The sequence below is a fragment of the Chrysochloris asiatica genome, unplaced genomic scaffold, assembly GCF_000296735.1.
Source record: "Chrysochloris asiatica unplaced genomic scaffold, ChrAsi1.0 scaffold00504, whole genome shotgun sequence".
Taxonomy (NCBI): domain Eukaryota; kingdom Metazoa; phylum Chordata; class Mammalia; order Afrosoricida; family Chrysochloridae; genus Chrysochloris; species Chrysochloris asiatica.
In genome coordinates, this window is record NW_006409022.1 from 335,542 (window position 1) to 350,298 (window position 14,757).

Genomic DNA, 14,757 nt, shown 5'->3' on the forward strand with positions numbered 1-14,757 from the left:
ATTCAACTTATAGATATGGGATAAGACGGGGGTCAGCAACTTAGTTGTTTTTATTTGATAATTTTATGAGGCCACGTCACCATGGTCAGTGAATCGAGCTGCCAGATAAAATCCAGGGCGCCCAATTGAATTCAGATAAACAAGAAAAAATTTAAAAAGTGTAAGTATGACCCTCATATTGCGTGTTGTTCTTGTTAAGGGCCATCGAGTCGATTCCGCCTCATAGCGACCCTGTTTAGGGTTTCCGAGGAGCTCATGGGGCACACTTAGACACTAAAACAATTACTCCATGTTTATCTGAAATTCAAATTTAGCTGATCTGTAACCTGAAGCCATTTGGTTTGCCTGGGTTCATGCTCGTCATTAAGTACCAATTCATTTGGTTGCCACAGATATGAACAAAACCCACTCCCATTAAATATTTAGGTTAATTGTCAGTAGCAACGAAACACGGGAAACTCTTGATCCTGTGAGGAATCCGTACAACTGTCATAACTGCTGCCATGATTGATTCTCCGCCCCTTCCATTCTTAGCTCCCTGCAACTGGAAGAAATTGCTCTATCACATCTTCCTTTTCAAGTCCCGCCCTTTCAGCTACTCCCTCAGGACAGTAAACGTAACCCAAAAAGAACCAGCAAAAGCGCCGACGTGGAGTTAAGAGGAGCGGAAGTAGTCAAATTTCTCTAAGCCGTAAGGCGCGACGGGCTGTCTCACTTTCCGGCTAGCGACAACGGCTCCGACTGTCAGTGCCGGCCCCTCCTCGTGTAAGGGTATTTGCCGGACCATTCTTAATTCAATTTCTTTCCCAATCCGGGCCCTTTCCCATCGTCGCCCCCTTCACCTTGGATCATGTTCAAGAAGTAAGGACATGCTGTGGTCTCCATCGGCTGCTCACAAAGGCGGTGGGAATGGGGTGGGGAAGAGGGCGAGAGCTACAATCCTCTTTCTCTCTCCCCCTCCCCTGCCATCCTGAATCCCTAAGGTTTTCTATAGTACTATGCTCTAACTCGCAATTTGCAACACTTCTTTAAGCTTTCCATCCCTAATCCTCAATGGGGTTTTGGTCTCCTCTCGCCAGTTCCCACTTTATTTCTGCTTACTCCTTTTTCCTTATTCTTTGCCCCCTTTCCCAAATCCTATCTCCATTTCTAGGGTTCTACCAATCACATCCTGCACGGTGCTTTAGCTGCATAGCCTCTTTAACTGAGAAGGGAGCCGTGCACTCACTGCCATATGTTTATTAGTTCTGAACTGAATAGGGGAAGGCTTGACTTCCTGGGTCATGGGAGTGAAGGAGTCTGGGTGACAGGAAGCAAGCGGCCTGTCATGCTTATTGCCTAGCTGCCGGGTTAACCTTGTCTTAAAATATCGTGATTACCCCATTCAGTATAAGGGAGAAAAAAATTCTTGGGAACCTATCTTGTGTGTTTGCCATCCAAATTTGGTAGACACAAAAAGCAAGGTGGGGGAACATGGGCAAAGGAAGGTGGGTTTTGTATATGAAATTTTGAACAAACATATATAAGGATCGTAGAAATCATCACTTAAAAAAACAAACAAACAACAACAACCAAATCTCTCTAGACTACATAGCCTAGCTGAGACCAGTTTTCTGTGTTACCGTTAGGTTAGGCATCTGTATCTCAACACTTATCATCGGTAGGAGTCTTGTGTTTCTTCCTGAGGAAAATTGAGTAAGATTTCCCAGCAAAAGCATTTGTGTATGTGACTACAGTTTATAATAGGAGATATGCCTTATAACCCCCTCTCCAGCTAATTACTGTGTACAAGACAGTTTATTTTACTGTTTTATTAAGACATTGGTTTTGTGCTGGACAGAATAAAAGGGAAATGCTATTTTAAAAATGTACTTCATAATTATTTTAGGTATCCAAATCCAAGTACATGCCTGGGAGATGACTGACTAGCGATTCTGATATTTCTGCTTAGAAATGCCTTTTTTTTTTTTTTTTTTTTTTCTCCCTCCTTGCAAAAATCACTTGGCAGATTTGATGAAAAGGAAAATGTGTCCAACTGCATCCAGTTGAAAACCTCAGTTATTAAGGGTATTAAGAACCAGTTGATAGAGCAATTTCCAGGTATTGAACCATGGCTTAATCAAATCATGCCTAAGAAAGATCCTGTCAAAATTGTACGATGGTAAGTCTTTATTTTTCTCTATGTAAAGCTCTGAGTAGCTGAATATTTAATGGGTAGATTATACTCACAAGCAGAACTATTTTCACATTAACTATTTGTAGATTAATGAAGTGGATATGTAAGCAGAATGATTTTAAGATTGATCAATATTCATATATTTGAGTTGTGTTTTTTATTTTATTCCGTTTGTTTTAATTTACTGCAGTTTTTCCAGTGGAGATTTATTTTATTGAACACGATTAACAGTGGAATACAATGTGAAATAAAATTGTGTCTCTACTGGACTGGTATGATAGCTATGAAAAACAATTTAAACAATGTATTTTCTTTGGCCAGGGTCTTTCCTACAGCTTAAAAAAGAAAAAAAAGCTACTGTTCTCTGTATATTCTACATTGTTTACATTGTATTTCTGTATATGCTGTTGTATCTCTGTGTATGCTTATTTAGTATACATTTTAAAGGCGGTTTAACATATTCATTGTTGAAAGAAAATATCTAACTTGTTACTTTGTGACATTTGTCTTACAGCCATGAACATATAGAAATCCTTACAGTAAATGGAGAGTTACTATTTTTTAGGCAGAGAGAAGGCCCTTTTTATCCAACCCTAAGATTACTTCACAAATGTAAGTTTTGTTAAGAAATAATACATTTGGCGATGTGGGAAGAAAGAAAAGGAGTTGAAAGTGATCTCTCATAGTTAACTCATTATTTATTAGTACTAAGTAATATGGACTATAAAATCAAAATGAATCTTCATCTTGTGGTAAATCTAAAACATTCAAGTTTGGTTACAATTCTCTTATGCAGTTCAGAAAGGTCAGGAGAGAGCCTTCATTCATTCATTCATTCATATCATTAAGTGAGTGCTATGGTCAGGCATTATAAAACCAAATTTTACTGTGTACTCACATTTGTGGGTTGAGTACATTAGAAAAGAAAATCCAAAGGAAGATACAATCCGAGTGCATGAGTGTTCAGCTAAGAAGTAAAAATGCTTTTCAGTTTGGCATTCTATCCAAGAAGCAGAAGGGAAGGGAGTGACTGGAGGGTTCTGGTGGTGGTGGTGGTGACTTGATGAGTTTGGCATTATTGAAAGAGAAGATACATTTTTAAAAACTACCTGGTGATACAGAGGTCAGGAGCCTAAAGCTGTTGGGCAAATCTTAAAAGACATGAGACATTTTAATATTTATAAGGGAATAATTGCAGATTAATTATTTACTTTATCAGGTTAAAAAAAAAAAAAACTTAGGATGGAGAATATATTAACCCTGATGAGATGGGTTTAAATAAAAATGTTTTGGTGACATTAAGTTTTTTTTACATTAAGATAGACAATCTATTGACTTTTTTCGGGCAGTTGGGGATTTGAATATGGTTTGGCAATAATATGATATCGTTAAATTATTAGGTGTGATGAAGTATTTTGTTTGAATTTACTTTTAAATGGTGGAGGAAAAAATGTATATGTATAAGTAGAGATAAATTTAACAAAATGTTAATGAACAATGGTTAAATCTAATTGGATGGTGTTTAGGTATAAACATTGGACTACTCTTCCAACATTGTATTTTGAACGTTTTCATAATAAGTTGTGGGGGAAAAGATGTTTCTGTTTTATAACATTTTGCTAGGGACCAACATCTTAGAAATAAAAAAGTTATTATTGTAAAAGAAGCAGAATAACATAATAATTACAAACAATGAACTTTGAGTTAAGCACAGCTGGGTTCAATTCCTAGCTCTGCTACTTACTATTTATGTCACCTTGACAAGTCATTTAACCTCTTTTAGCCTTGTTTCCTTATCTTTAAAATGGAGATGATAATTGTATATATCTTCCAGGGTTGTGAGGATTAAATGAGATAGTGCATGTAGAGCCCCTAAACAATGCCTCAACAGTAAGTGCTTAATATATGATAGCCATTATAGTTATGTAGTAACTGTGCAATAAATGTAGCCATTATTATGATATAATAATTGTTCAATAAATGTTCACAACTACGTAATGTTACTGTTATAAAGTGGTGATATTAATGAGAGTAAAGATCTAGAAAAATTATGGCTTGTGAATAGTTGTTGTTGTTAAGTAACGTGGAGTCGGTTCCAACTCATAGCGACCCTGCACAGGGTTTCCGAGGCTATAAATCTTTACGGGAGCAGAACGCCTCATCTTTCTCCCGCGGAACCGCTGGTAGTTATGAACTGCTGACCTTGAGGTTAGCAGCCCGATTCGTAACCACTACACTACCAGAGCTCCTTGTGAATAGTAAATGCATTCAATTCATTTGGGTTCCTTTTTATCAGTAAGATGTTTAAATTAATTTGGGGTAATTTAAAATTAATTTCTGTTCTTGGTAGGAAAACAAAAACTTGTTCTGTGCCTAGTGGGCGGGTTAATGATAAGGCATTAAAGTGAAGAAAGTTTGCCTATTATTCTCATTATTATTTCACGACAGCCCTGAGAGGCTTAAAATATTTTTTTCTAGTAATTGTTTGAAATCCTGAAGGGATCCTTTGTTAGTTTATATTTATGTGTAGTCACTCACACACACACACTGAAATATATAATAAATTAATAATTACCTGCATTCCCAAAATCTAGAGCTAACCATTGTTATTATATCAGTATACTTTCATATGATTATTTCCTTTGTGTGTGTGTGTGTGTGTGTGTGTGTGTGTGCAAATGCATATTTTTCCCATTTTTAAATTGGGTTCTCCATTATGACTATTTCCTATGGTATTAAATATTCTCCAAAAACATAGTTCTATTTTATAGATACTGTAAGTCATTTACCTCAACTTAATTAACATTTAGGTTAATTCCACTTTTTATTAGAAACAGTGCTGCAATGGACATTGTTTCCCCCCTTAAAATAAAGTTCTAGAAGTAGAATTCAGTCAAAATGTTTCAGTCTTTTAAAGGCCAAATCTTACTATAGAAAGGTAGTGTCCATTTATAAGCTTTCCAGTTTTCCTATCAGCACTAGTAATTACTTTTCTTTAGAAAATTTACCAATTTAATAGGTGAAAGACAGTATCTCAGTTTTAGTTTGCGTCTGTCAGAGTACTAGAATTTTGGGAAAGATACTGTCCTTTGCCTTTTTCTATTGCATCCTTAGTTGTTATTAATTTATATAATGTATTTCTTTTCTTCTAGATCCTTTTATCCTGCCACACCAGCAGGTTGATAAAGGAGCCATCAAATTTGTACTCAGTGGAGCAAATATCATGTGTCCAGGATTAACTTCTCCTGGAGCTAAACTTTACCCTGCTGCAGTAGATACAATTGTTGTATCCTTCCCAGGAAAACCATTCACTCTGTCTTTGCAAAATAACATATACATTGTATTAGTGCCATCAAGAGAACTTTAGATACATGGGTACTCTTTTTTGGAGGCTGTGTTTGTTGCTACTTGCTAGTCGGTTTTTGACTCTTAGCAACCCGAGGGGTGCAGACAAGGTTACTGTTACTGTTTGCTCATGTCTTTCTGCTTACATTTGAAGCTATGGAAAGTAACTTTTTTTTTTTTTTTTTCATTTCTTGAAGCTAAATCGTATCCCAGAGTAGGGAGTTGTTTAGAAGTTAAATGAGAAAAAGTTAGAAAAGAGTTCCAACTGCGTTTCAACCCAGTTAGGGACTATTTTTTTTTATCAGAGTAAGTATACAGTACAAACTTTTGATTACTAATGGGAAGACTATATATGATTATCATGGGATCAATTCTTAAGACATCAGCTTGTCACTTTTATGTTCAACTTTCCCAGATACCCTGGAATAAAACAACTCAAAAGGGAAGAATAATCACCAGCTATCTCTTGCTCCTAAAAAAATAATTTTGTTAGAAATGGGTAAATAAGGGAATATTGGCAATCTGTAACTTTTAGTTCATTTTTAAGTTGGTTCTTTGGGCCTCAGATATGTATTCTCAAAGTCTCAAAGAGACTTTAAAATATTAAAGTCCCAGGTATTCCTTAAAAGATCTATTCATTGCATAGCTGAATACTATTTTTTTTTTTTAGCATTATCAGCATTGTCTGTGGTGCTGTTTCAGCAATATTCTGGATTAAATTGTTTTTGTAAACGGTTCTGGACAGGCCATTTATGTCATGGTTCAAGTGGCCATTTGTCTCAGTTAGAAAAAGTTCATGGAAAAATGGAATGGAAAGATAATGGAATTTTCCCATGAACTTTTGGAAGCCCCCTCATACTTGATGGAAATGGAACGTGTCCTTTGGTATGGTGGTTATATCTAAGAGGTAGTGTAAGTTATATGTTCATGTCTTAGGAACAGCTTGTCTGTCATTAGATCCTGGTCACATAATATATGAACATGCATTTGTGGAACACTGAACAAGTGAATGGATTAAAACGAATGGGGAAAATTCTGCGAGGACAGGTCACCCTTTTATGCATCCGTGCTGCTAAATTTATAGGTCCCAAGTTTCCCAGTACCCTATAGCCTTTACTTTTTAAAAGTACTTTTTATTTTGAAATGTAGATGTATAGAAAGTGGCAAAAATAGTACAGAGAAGTCCTATCATCCTTGAGCTTTTAGTTTTTAAAATATGTACTGCAATGTTTAACTTTCCAGAAACTTCAAATGATAACCAAGAACATTCTCTTTGCTCTCGAAAGGTTGAAATTGTTAGCGTTGGTGCTTACAGATAAGGTGGAAATAGAATAATTGTTTAAATGTGTGCTTTACATAAAACTACCATTCTGTGATTAAGACAGTAGGACAATTGATATGCATTTTGCATTTCAGTTTTTAGTGTTTATGTTTAGGAAATTTTTGTCTCCTTTTTTGAATAATCTATTCTGATTTTGTTAACATTGAGTCAATAGTATTAACAGCTGACTTGTAAACCAACAATGATTATTAGACACATTCATTTAGCATTTATCGAGCACTTAAAACATGCCCAGAGACTCTGTTATGCCCCTGGCCTCAAGGAGTTAACAATCTAAGAGAGGTCACAAGATGGGTTCAAAGTGGCTTAACTAGCAACATGATCATTATTTAACCTCCCCTCCCTCCACATAAAGGCATTCTGAGAGACAATTTTCTTAGCTGTGCTTTCAGGCAATAATGGCAGAAGGAAAACAGCATGCTCTGTGTGTCGGAGTCATGAAGATGTCTGCAGAAGATATGTAAGTCTCACTTTAGACTCTCTTAGCTTTTCAGCTAATCTACCCAGGAAGCATCAGAATTACAGGTGAAATTTGCTCTTGTTCATATCACATCTTACAAGTACCTAAGAACATAAGTTTTTCAGATTTTCCTAGCACTTAGGGAAATCCATTGAAACTTATTTTAAGGATTGCATTCTTTCTTAAACTTTATGAAAAGTACCCAAGCACTAACATAACTGTTTTATATATATGAGGGTAATTAAAAAAATATTGCTACAAAACCATAGAAACCTTTAATAAACAAATATATAAAAATGTAAAGCTATTATCAACATATCTTCCCCATCTAGGTCTATACACTTCTGAAAGAAAGCAATATTTCCACCCTCCCCATAAAATTCTGCACACCTCAGTTTACATCACAACTAAATGGTAGTTTTTGCATCCTGTTGTTATGTGCTGTTGAGTGGACTCTTAACTCATAGCAACCCTGAGTAGGGTTTTTTGAGAAGCAGCTGGTGGGCTTGAACTGTTGGCCTTGTGGTTCACAGTCCATAGTTAATCCTACAGTGCCACACCAGAAGACATGAACCACAGTGGAGTAATAGAAATTCCCTGTATGTGGCTTAATTGCAAAATAACAATGTACTTCATATTTATCTTTGGCATCCCAGAGGAACTCAGATTGTGTTCCTTAAAATGGTCTTTGAGTTTGAGGAACCAAGAGAAGTCTGAAGGGGCAAGATCAAAGCTGTAGGGTGAATGGGATAGTTTCCCAACAAAATTCTCATAGAACAGCCCTTGCTACACGCCAAGAATGAGCAGATGTATTGTAGTGATGGTAAAAAATTCCTCAGCACAAGCTTCCTGATCTTTTTCTCAGGAATGCAGTTTTCAGTTTTTTGAAAACTTCTTTCTAGTAAGCCTCCATGTGTCTTTCAAGAAAATCTATTAAGGTGACCTAATTGGAATCCCCCCAAAAACAGTTGCCATAACCTTCTGAGCTGACCTCTTCACCTTGAATTTTACTGGCCCAGTAGATCCCCTTGGAAGCCACTGTTTAGATTAGACCTTTTTTGAGACTAAGACAAGTCTGTGGTACTATAGGCTAGCACTGCTAACCACAAGGTCAGTAGTTCGAACCCACCAGCTGCTCCTCGGACACCCTATACAGGGTTGCTATGAGTCAGAACCAACTCAACAGTACTTAACAGCAACCAAAAAGACAAGTGCATTACTGAGAACTTGTATGCAGCCATCCACTGATTGCAGAGACATGTTTAAATACATTTTGTTTGGAATAAACCTGTGCATGTATGAACTAGAACCCAAGAAGCAATACTTTTTGACTTACCCTTGAATGTGGCACTTTCAGACATTTTTATTTAATTGGGGAGGGGGAAGAAGATGTTTTCCTGCTGGCTTTTTAAAACAGTGATATAGCTCAGTGCCACATAGTATTTATTTTTCATATACTGACCTGGTGTTATAGGAAAGATAGCATATTAGGGAAATGTTAAAGATATAGTACCAAAAATACAGGTAGTTTATTTTAAAATCTTAGAACCTATTTGATGAGTAAATTACTCCAATTAATTTTGTTTCAGGGTTAATGTAATACTTTACTGTTTTCCTGGTATGGAGGCATCCATTACTGTTTCTATAGAATCATGAATTAGATCACTAGAGTAACTTTAAGACATGAACTACATTGGAGTAATAGAAATTCCCTATATGTGGCTTAGTAATTGCAAAATAGCATGTACTTTTATATTTATCTTAACTAAGCATAGGAAAATGCATAAAGAATTTTTACTTATTTTCTTTTCCTTTCACAGTGAGAAAGTCAACAAAGGAATTGGCATTGAAAATATCCATTATTTAAATGATGGGCTGTGGCATATGAAAACTTATAAATGAGGCTCAGAAGGAATGCACTTGGGAAGAACATGGATATTGTGCTGTACTTCTGTGTTTGTGTCTGTGTATGACAGCATGAAGACAATGTCTCTGGTTATGCTGAATAAATTCAACAGATACTAAAATGCTGTTAGCTTCAGAAATTATTTTAGTTTTCCCTAAAACGAAAGTTAACATTAGGTAGCAAACTTGGAGATTAAATGGTACCTGGTAAGTAACCAAACTAACACAACTAAATGTCCTATCTCAGGCTAATGATGCAAGAGAAAGGGTTGTACTTAGTCATAGTAATTGCCAGTTTATGTCCGACCCCTAGAGAATCAGGCTAGTTAATGGGGCTTGAAGCCAGGCTGGAAATTTTATCCCATTAACTTAGGATTTTTTTTTTTTTTTTACTTTTCATCATGGGAAGTATACAAAACCATGTTGTTGTTAGTTATCCTCTAGTTGTTCTAACTTGCTGGCGAGTAGAGAGTTCCAAAGTTGTAAATACTTATAGGAGGAGAAAGCTTCATTTTTTTGTTATGGAGCAGCTGGTGGGTTTGAACTGCTGACCTTGTGGTTAGCAGGTCAGTGTTTATCCTACAGTGTCACCAGCGCTCCTGTAAGAAATAGTATTATGGACCCTTCTGGTTCAATTTATAACCAATCTTATTTGATCTACAACACCCCACCTACTCTTCCTTAATCCACCTTCTAATTATTTTGAAGCAAACCTCATATATATCATCTATAGTATGTACAAGGGGTTTCAAAAAGTTTGTGTAAAAATTCCATTATGTTTCAGTTCCATTTTTCCATGATCTTTTTGAAGCCCCCTTTATCTTAATCTATAAGTGGTCTTTTTAAATACAAAATGTAACCAAATTACTATTATCACAGCTGACAAAAATTTAAGTTTTTTAGCAAATATCTGCTCAGTGTTGAAATTCCTTTGATTCTTTTTCTTTGTGGTCTTTAAACTACTGGATTACTTGAACAGGCACCATAAAAAGTCTGTATATTACATTTGGTTGTTACTAATTTAAAAATTTTTAATCCGTAAATTCCTCCTTTTTCCATCCCCTTTAAAACTAGTTGTCTTGTAGAATTCTCCCATCTATTCTGGATTTTGTTTATTGCAACACTGTGAAGTCATTTGTTTCTATGCCCCCTATATATATATATATATATACTGTAAACTGGTAGGTGTGATCAAATTCAGGTTCAATATTTTTAGTGCCCGCTCTTGAATCTGTAGAAAATCAGACCACACAAATGCCCAGAACCTCCAGATTTGGGTCTCCACTATGTCCCCTGAAGAATTTGTGTATCTCTTGCAAGTGGAAATATGAGGGACATAGACATACTTTAATAACAGTAAGATGTTTGAGGAATTGAAACAGTAATTATAAAATGATTTAGTGATAAAAGCTTTTCTTCCTAATAACCTTTCTGTTACTCTAGTACCTCAGCCATCTTCATTTGGTTGGTTACAAATATATGGCATGTGATTTTATTTTTCAGATGGATACAGACATTTACAAGATTGTGGTGACCTGTGTTACAGTTAGAAGTTGATGAGAAAGGTGAGGGTGTATGTTAAAAAAAGGAGAGAGACCATTTGTCTGGCTGTTTCAGCTGGACCTTCCAGGATATCATATAAGTGAAAGTTACATATCCAGGGTACTATTCTTAGATTGAGAAACTACTCCCTAATAACAAAACTTGTACGGCTTGGCTGTTTCCAAGTTAGAAGAATGTCAAGATATTTCTTTATAGAGGCAGATCTGTGTAGGGCAAGCAATTAGTAAATAGGAAGAGCTTGGTGAAAACATGGATCACACAAAGGAAGGTTGATAATTTGGGAGAGACTATTTCTTCTGGGCTGGGGTAAGGCTTGGAGAATTTTTCTTGTTTCATTATTAATTAGAATTCTTATGTATGCCAAAATCTTGTCTCTTTCCTGACCAGTAGCAGTATCATGATAGAATACTTCCTTTTTAAGGTCCATGTATAAATTTTTCCTTTTTGCTGTGAGCTATATTCTATACCTTACTATTGCTATATTTTATTATTTATTCCTAGCAGATTAGTCTCGTCAGTAAAACCCATTTATAAATCATCTCTTAAGATAGGTTTCTTCAGCAGATAGTCTTCACTTAATGCTGATTTAATAGTTTCTAATTCAGATGTTCCTCCCATTTGGTGAAGAAGGTACCCTATATATGACTTATACCTTCATATATTCTTGAAAAGAGAATTTGCCATCATTTATGTCAAAACCAAACGGATTCTTTATTTTAGGTACTAAGGTAAAGTTAATTGATCAAGAGTATCTCTGGAGTACAAGGGGGCTTCAAAAATTTGTGGAAAAATGGAATGGAAAAATAAGGAATTTTTCCACAAACTTTTGAAAAACCCCTCATAGTAGCAAAAGCACATGTGCACATACACACCTACACATGAGTAGTTAAAATCTTTCATTGCCTGGTTTCTGAAATAATTTATCCTTGTATCTAACTACTGTTACAGTATAGGCAGCATTTATATTGTATTCAGTATATTCAGTCTTTATATCTGTGCTTACTGTTCTGCTATGCTGAGGTACACTGACTGTTGCCTTAGTGATATGGACTAACTAAATATGTACTTTCCTTGTTTTCCCTGGGCCTGAAGCTTCAGCTCATCAGTACTAAGCAGGGATGTCACACTCCATGTACTTTCCTTGTCAGTTTCTCTAAACATTAGGTCATGCACGAAAACAGTTCAAAGATGTTAAACTAGCAGGTATATCAGCCTCTTTAGGTACCACGCTTGAAGGAATCTTTTAATTTACCCACATTCCTGAGAGCAGTAATACTGGTAGAGCTTGTTTTCTCTCTAGCAATGTGTTTCCAGTTCATTTTCAGTATCAAAATTAATTTTGCATCATTCCTGTTGATATGATTGCATTTTGCTCAGCAAAGGTCAGTTCAGTTCAATGGATAGTTATTGTCTCCTAGGTGATGTAGCACAAAAATGAATAATACACAAGTAAGTAGCTCCCTTAAGGAGCTTTCAGTCTAGTAAGTCAAGAAAATATAAATCTGGTAATAGTGACAGTCCAATACTGTTGACAAAGTCAGTAGGAATTTCTTAAAACCTCTCCAGTTCTGCTCATCTAAATTTGCAAACTATACATGAACCAAATATAAAAATATTCCTCAGATCATATCGAATGTGAGAAGGTTAAAAAAAATCCAGATGTGTTAGAGTTGCAATGATACAGATTTTCAATTTAGATGATTCTCCTATAGTCCAGTAGTAGCATTAAGGTCTGGTCGATCTTCTGGTGTGGCGCTATAGGATCAGCACTGGACTTGGAACCACAAAGTCGGCAGTTCAAACCCACCAGCTGCTCCTTGGAAACCCTACACAGGATCATAATGAGTCGGAACCGACTCAGTGGCACTTAACAACATCCTCTTCTAGCAGACTGAATATAGTGGTTTGGTGGTAGTCTTTTGGACCCCAAATATAGGAGCTGTATTTATCTTATCCAACAGCTTGTTGTTGTTGTAATGTGCTGTGGAGTCGGTTCCAACTTATAGCGACCCTGTACAGGGTTTCCGAGGCTGTAAATCTTGACAGGAGCAGAAAGCCTCATCTTTCTCCCGCGGAACAGCTGGTAGTTTCGAACTGCTGACCCTGAGGTTCACAGCCCGATTCGTAACCACTACACTACCAACAGCTAGTCAAGTCCATTTCTAATTTGAAGGATTTTAAATTGCCATAGACCAAAAGGTCTATGGCATTTGTCAATTAATGATGATATCTAGCCAAGTTCCTCTGTGTACAAATCAGCAAGCTAAGGATACATTATTTCTAAGCATAGTACTTCAAAAGATGTAAGAATGAGTTCCTAAATTTGCAGAGATTTTTTATTAAAATAAAATTTCCGTTTTTTGTTATTAATGATACAGTAATTACATAGTAATGGAAATAAATTTATGCCTAAACCAAATGTGGTAAATATTTTAACTTTGTTTATCTAGGTTCTGTAACATTTGGCAATGTATCTTTCAAGGTTCTTCTGAAAACTCAAAAAGTCATCCCCAATTTCTACATGATTATCCATTAAATGGATGACCATACATAATGAGAGAAAAAAAGAAAATGTATGTACCCTATGCTAATATAACCATAATTTCTGAGGTCTCAGTCACAAGCATTTAAGTACTTATAAGAATTGGGCAATTTAATATATCATAAAACTTATGCAAAAAACTTTTACATTTAATGTTTTATTAATCATATTAAAGCAGTGAATATTAGCCTATGTATAACTGAACTCTTAATATTACAGTCTTTCAGGAGTAGTTCCTAAAGAAATCATACCTGTCAACCTGGAGACTGATACATATAAATGTATACTCTGCATCTTAGTTTTTTACAGATGACAGCTAAAATAATTAATACAAATGACCAGTAATAAATAACATTAATTTGTTTAATTTTGTATTAACACTAATTTTTTTTGTTGTTAAGTACCATCGAATCAGTTCTGGCCTATAGTGACCTTGTGTATGGTTTCCAAGGAGTAGCTGGTGATCTTGACCTGCCAACTTTGCAGCTCAAATGGCTTTGCAGTCTGGGAATTAACCCACGGTGCCACACTAGGACTCCAATTAAATACTAGTAAATAAAGGAACACGACTCTTATTAGATCACGAGAAAAAGAACAAAGCTGATGACCAGATTTTAAATCACTGTTGAAATTATTAGGTGTGTTTAAGAGGATGATGACCATTTAGAGAATATAATTTATAAGTGGAAAGAAATATGGGAGATGATTCACTGAAATTTTTCCTGATAATACCATACTCATTAAGACTATGTCATAGGGAAAAAAAAGAAGTAAAAACATCCAAACTCATTAATATGGCATCTTGGTGTGAAAATTAAACACCACCAAATTTCATCCTTGATCACTGTCAATTAGTAAAACTTTTACTCAAAACATAGGAGTTATTATAGAGAATAACATGCCTCACTATGTCCAATTCTAATTAAATGGACTGTCTTAGAAATTAATGTGTTTGTGAAATGTAACAAACATGGATAGTATAACAAGCAAAAACTGGTTTTCAATGATTAAAAAGGCTTAGAGAAGGAAAAAGTGATGTAAATATCATAAAGAGTGATGAAGAATGAGCTGCAGACATCAGTCATATGGAATACTGTAATTCAATAGTTTGTGATGTCCAATATAGCAGACATCTTAATATAAGTGTTAATAGATACTAAACAGCCTTTATCTTTTAAACAAAAATAAAGCAAAAAATAAAATCCATCAAACTACCTGTACATTTTTTAAATCCCATTTAAAAATTTCATAATTTCCCTATAAGAATTATTATTGCTCTTCTGCTTCATTTCCCAATTGTAAAATAGTTTATTTCAGTCAGCATATGAATTTGGGGACTTCAAGACATAATTGATGACTTCCATTTCCTTCAAGTCCATCGTAAGTGTTCCCAGAATTATACCATAACCAATCCCCCCAAAAAT

The 14,757-nt window shown here is 35.4% G+C and overlaps 1 protein-coding gene across 2 annotated transcripts; it reads left to right on the plus strand.

Annotated features, from left to right (window-relative positions):
- Positions 1-779: 779 nt before the first annotated feature.
- On the plus strand, positions 780-9,588 carry MCTS1 (malignant T cell amplified sequence 1). Of its 2 annotated transcripts, none has more exons than XM_006877475.1 (6): positions 780-861; positions 2,009-2,161; positions 2,691-2,788; positions 5,329-5,462; positions 7,256-7,323; positions 9,144-9,350. In XM_006877475.1, exons 1-6 carry the CDS (start codon positions 851-853, stop codon positions 9,223-9,225), a joined length of 546 nt encoding a protein of 181 aa, XP_006877537.1. In that variant the 5' UTR covers positions 780-850; the 3' UTR covers positions 9,226-9,350. The 2 variants fall into 2 exon arrangements, with proteins under 2 accessions (XP_006877537.1, XP_006877536.1); XM_006877474.1 differs by lacking the exon at positions 780-861 and adding an exon at positions 1,353-1,487 and having other exon boundaries at positions 9,144-9,588.
- The last annotated feature ends 5,169 nt before the right edge of the window (positions 9,589-14,757 follow it).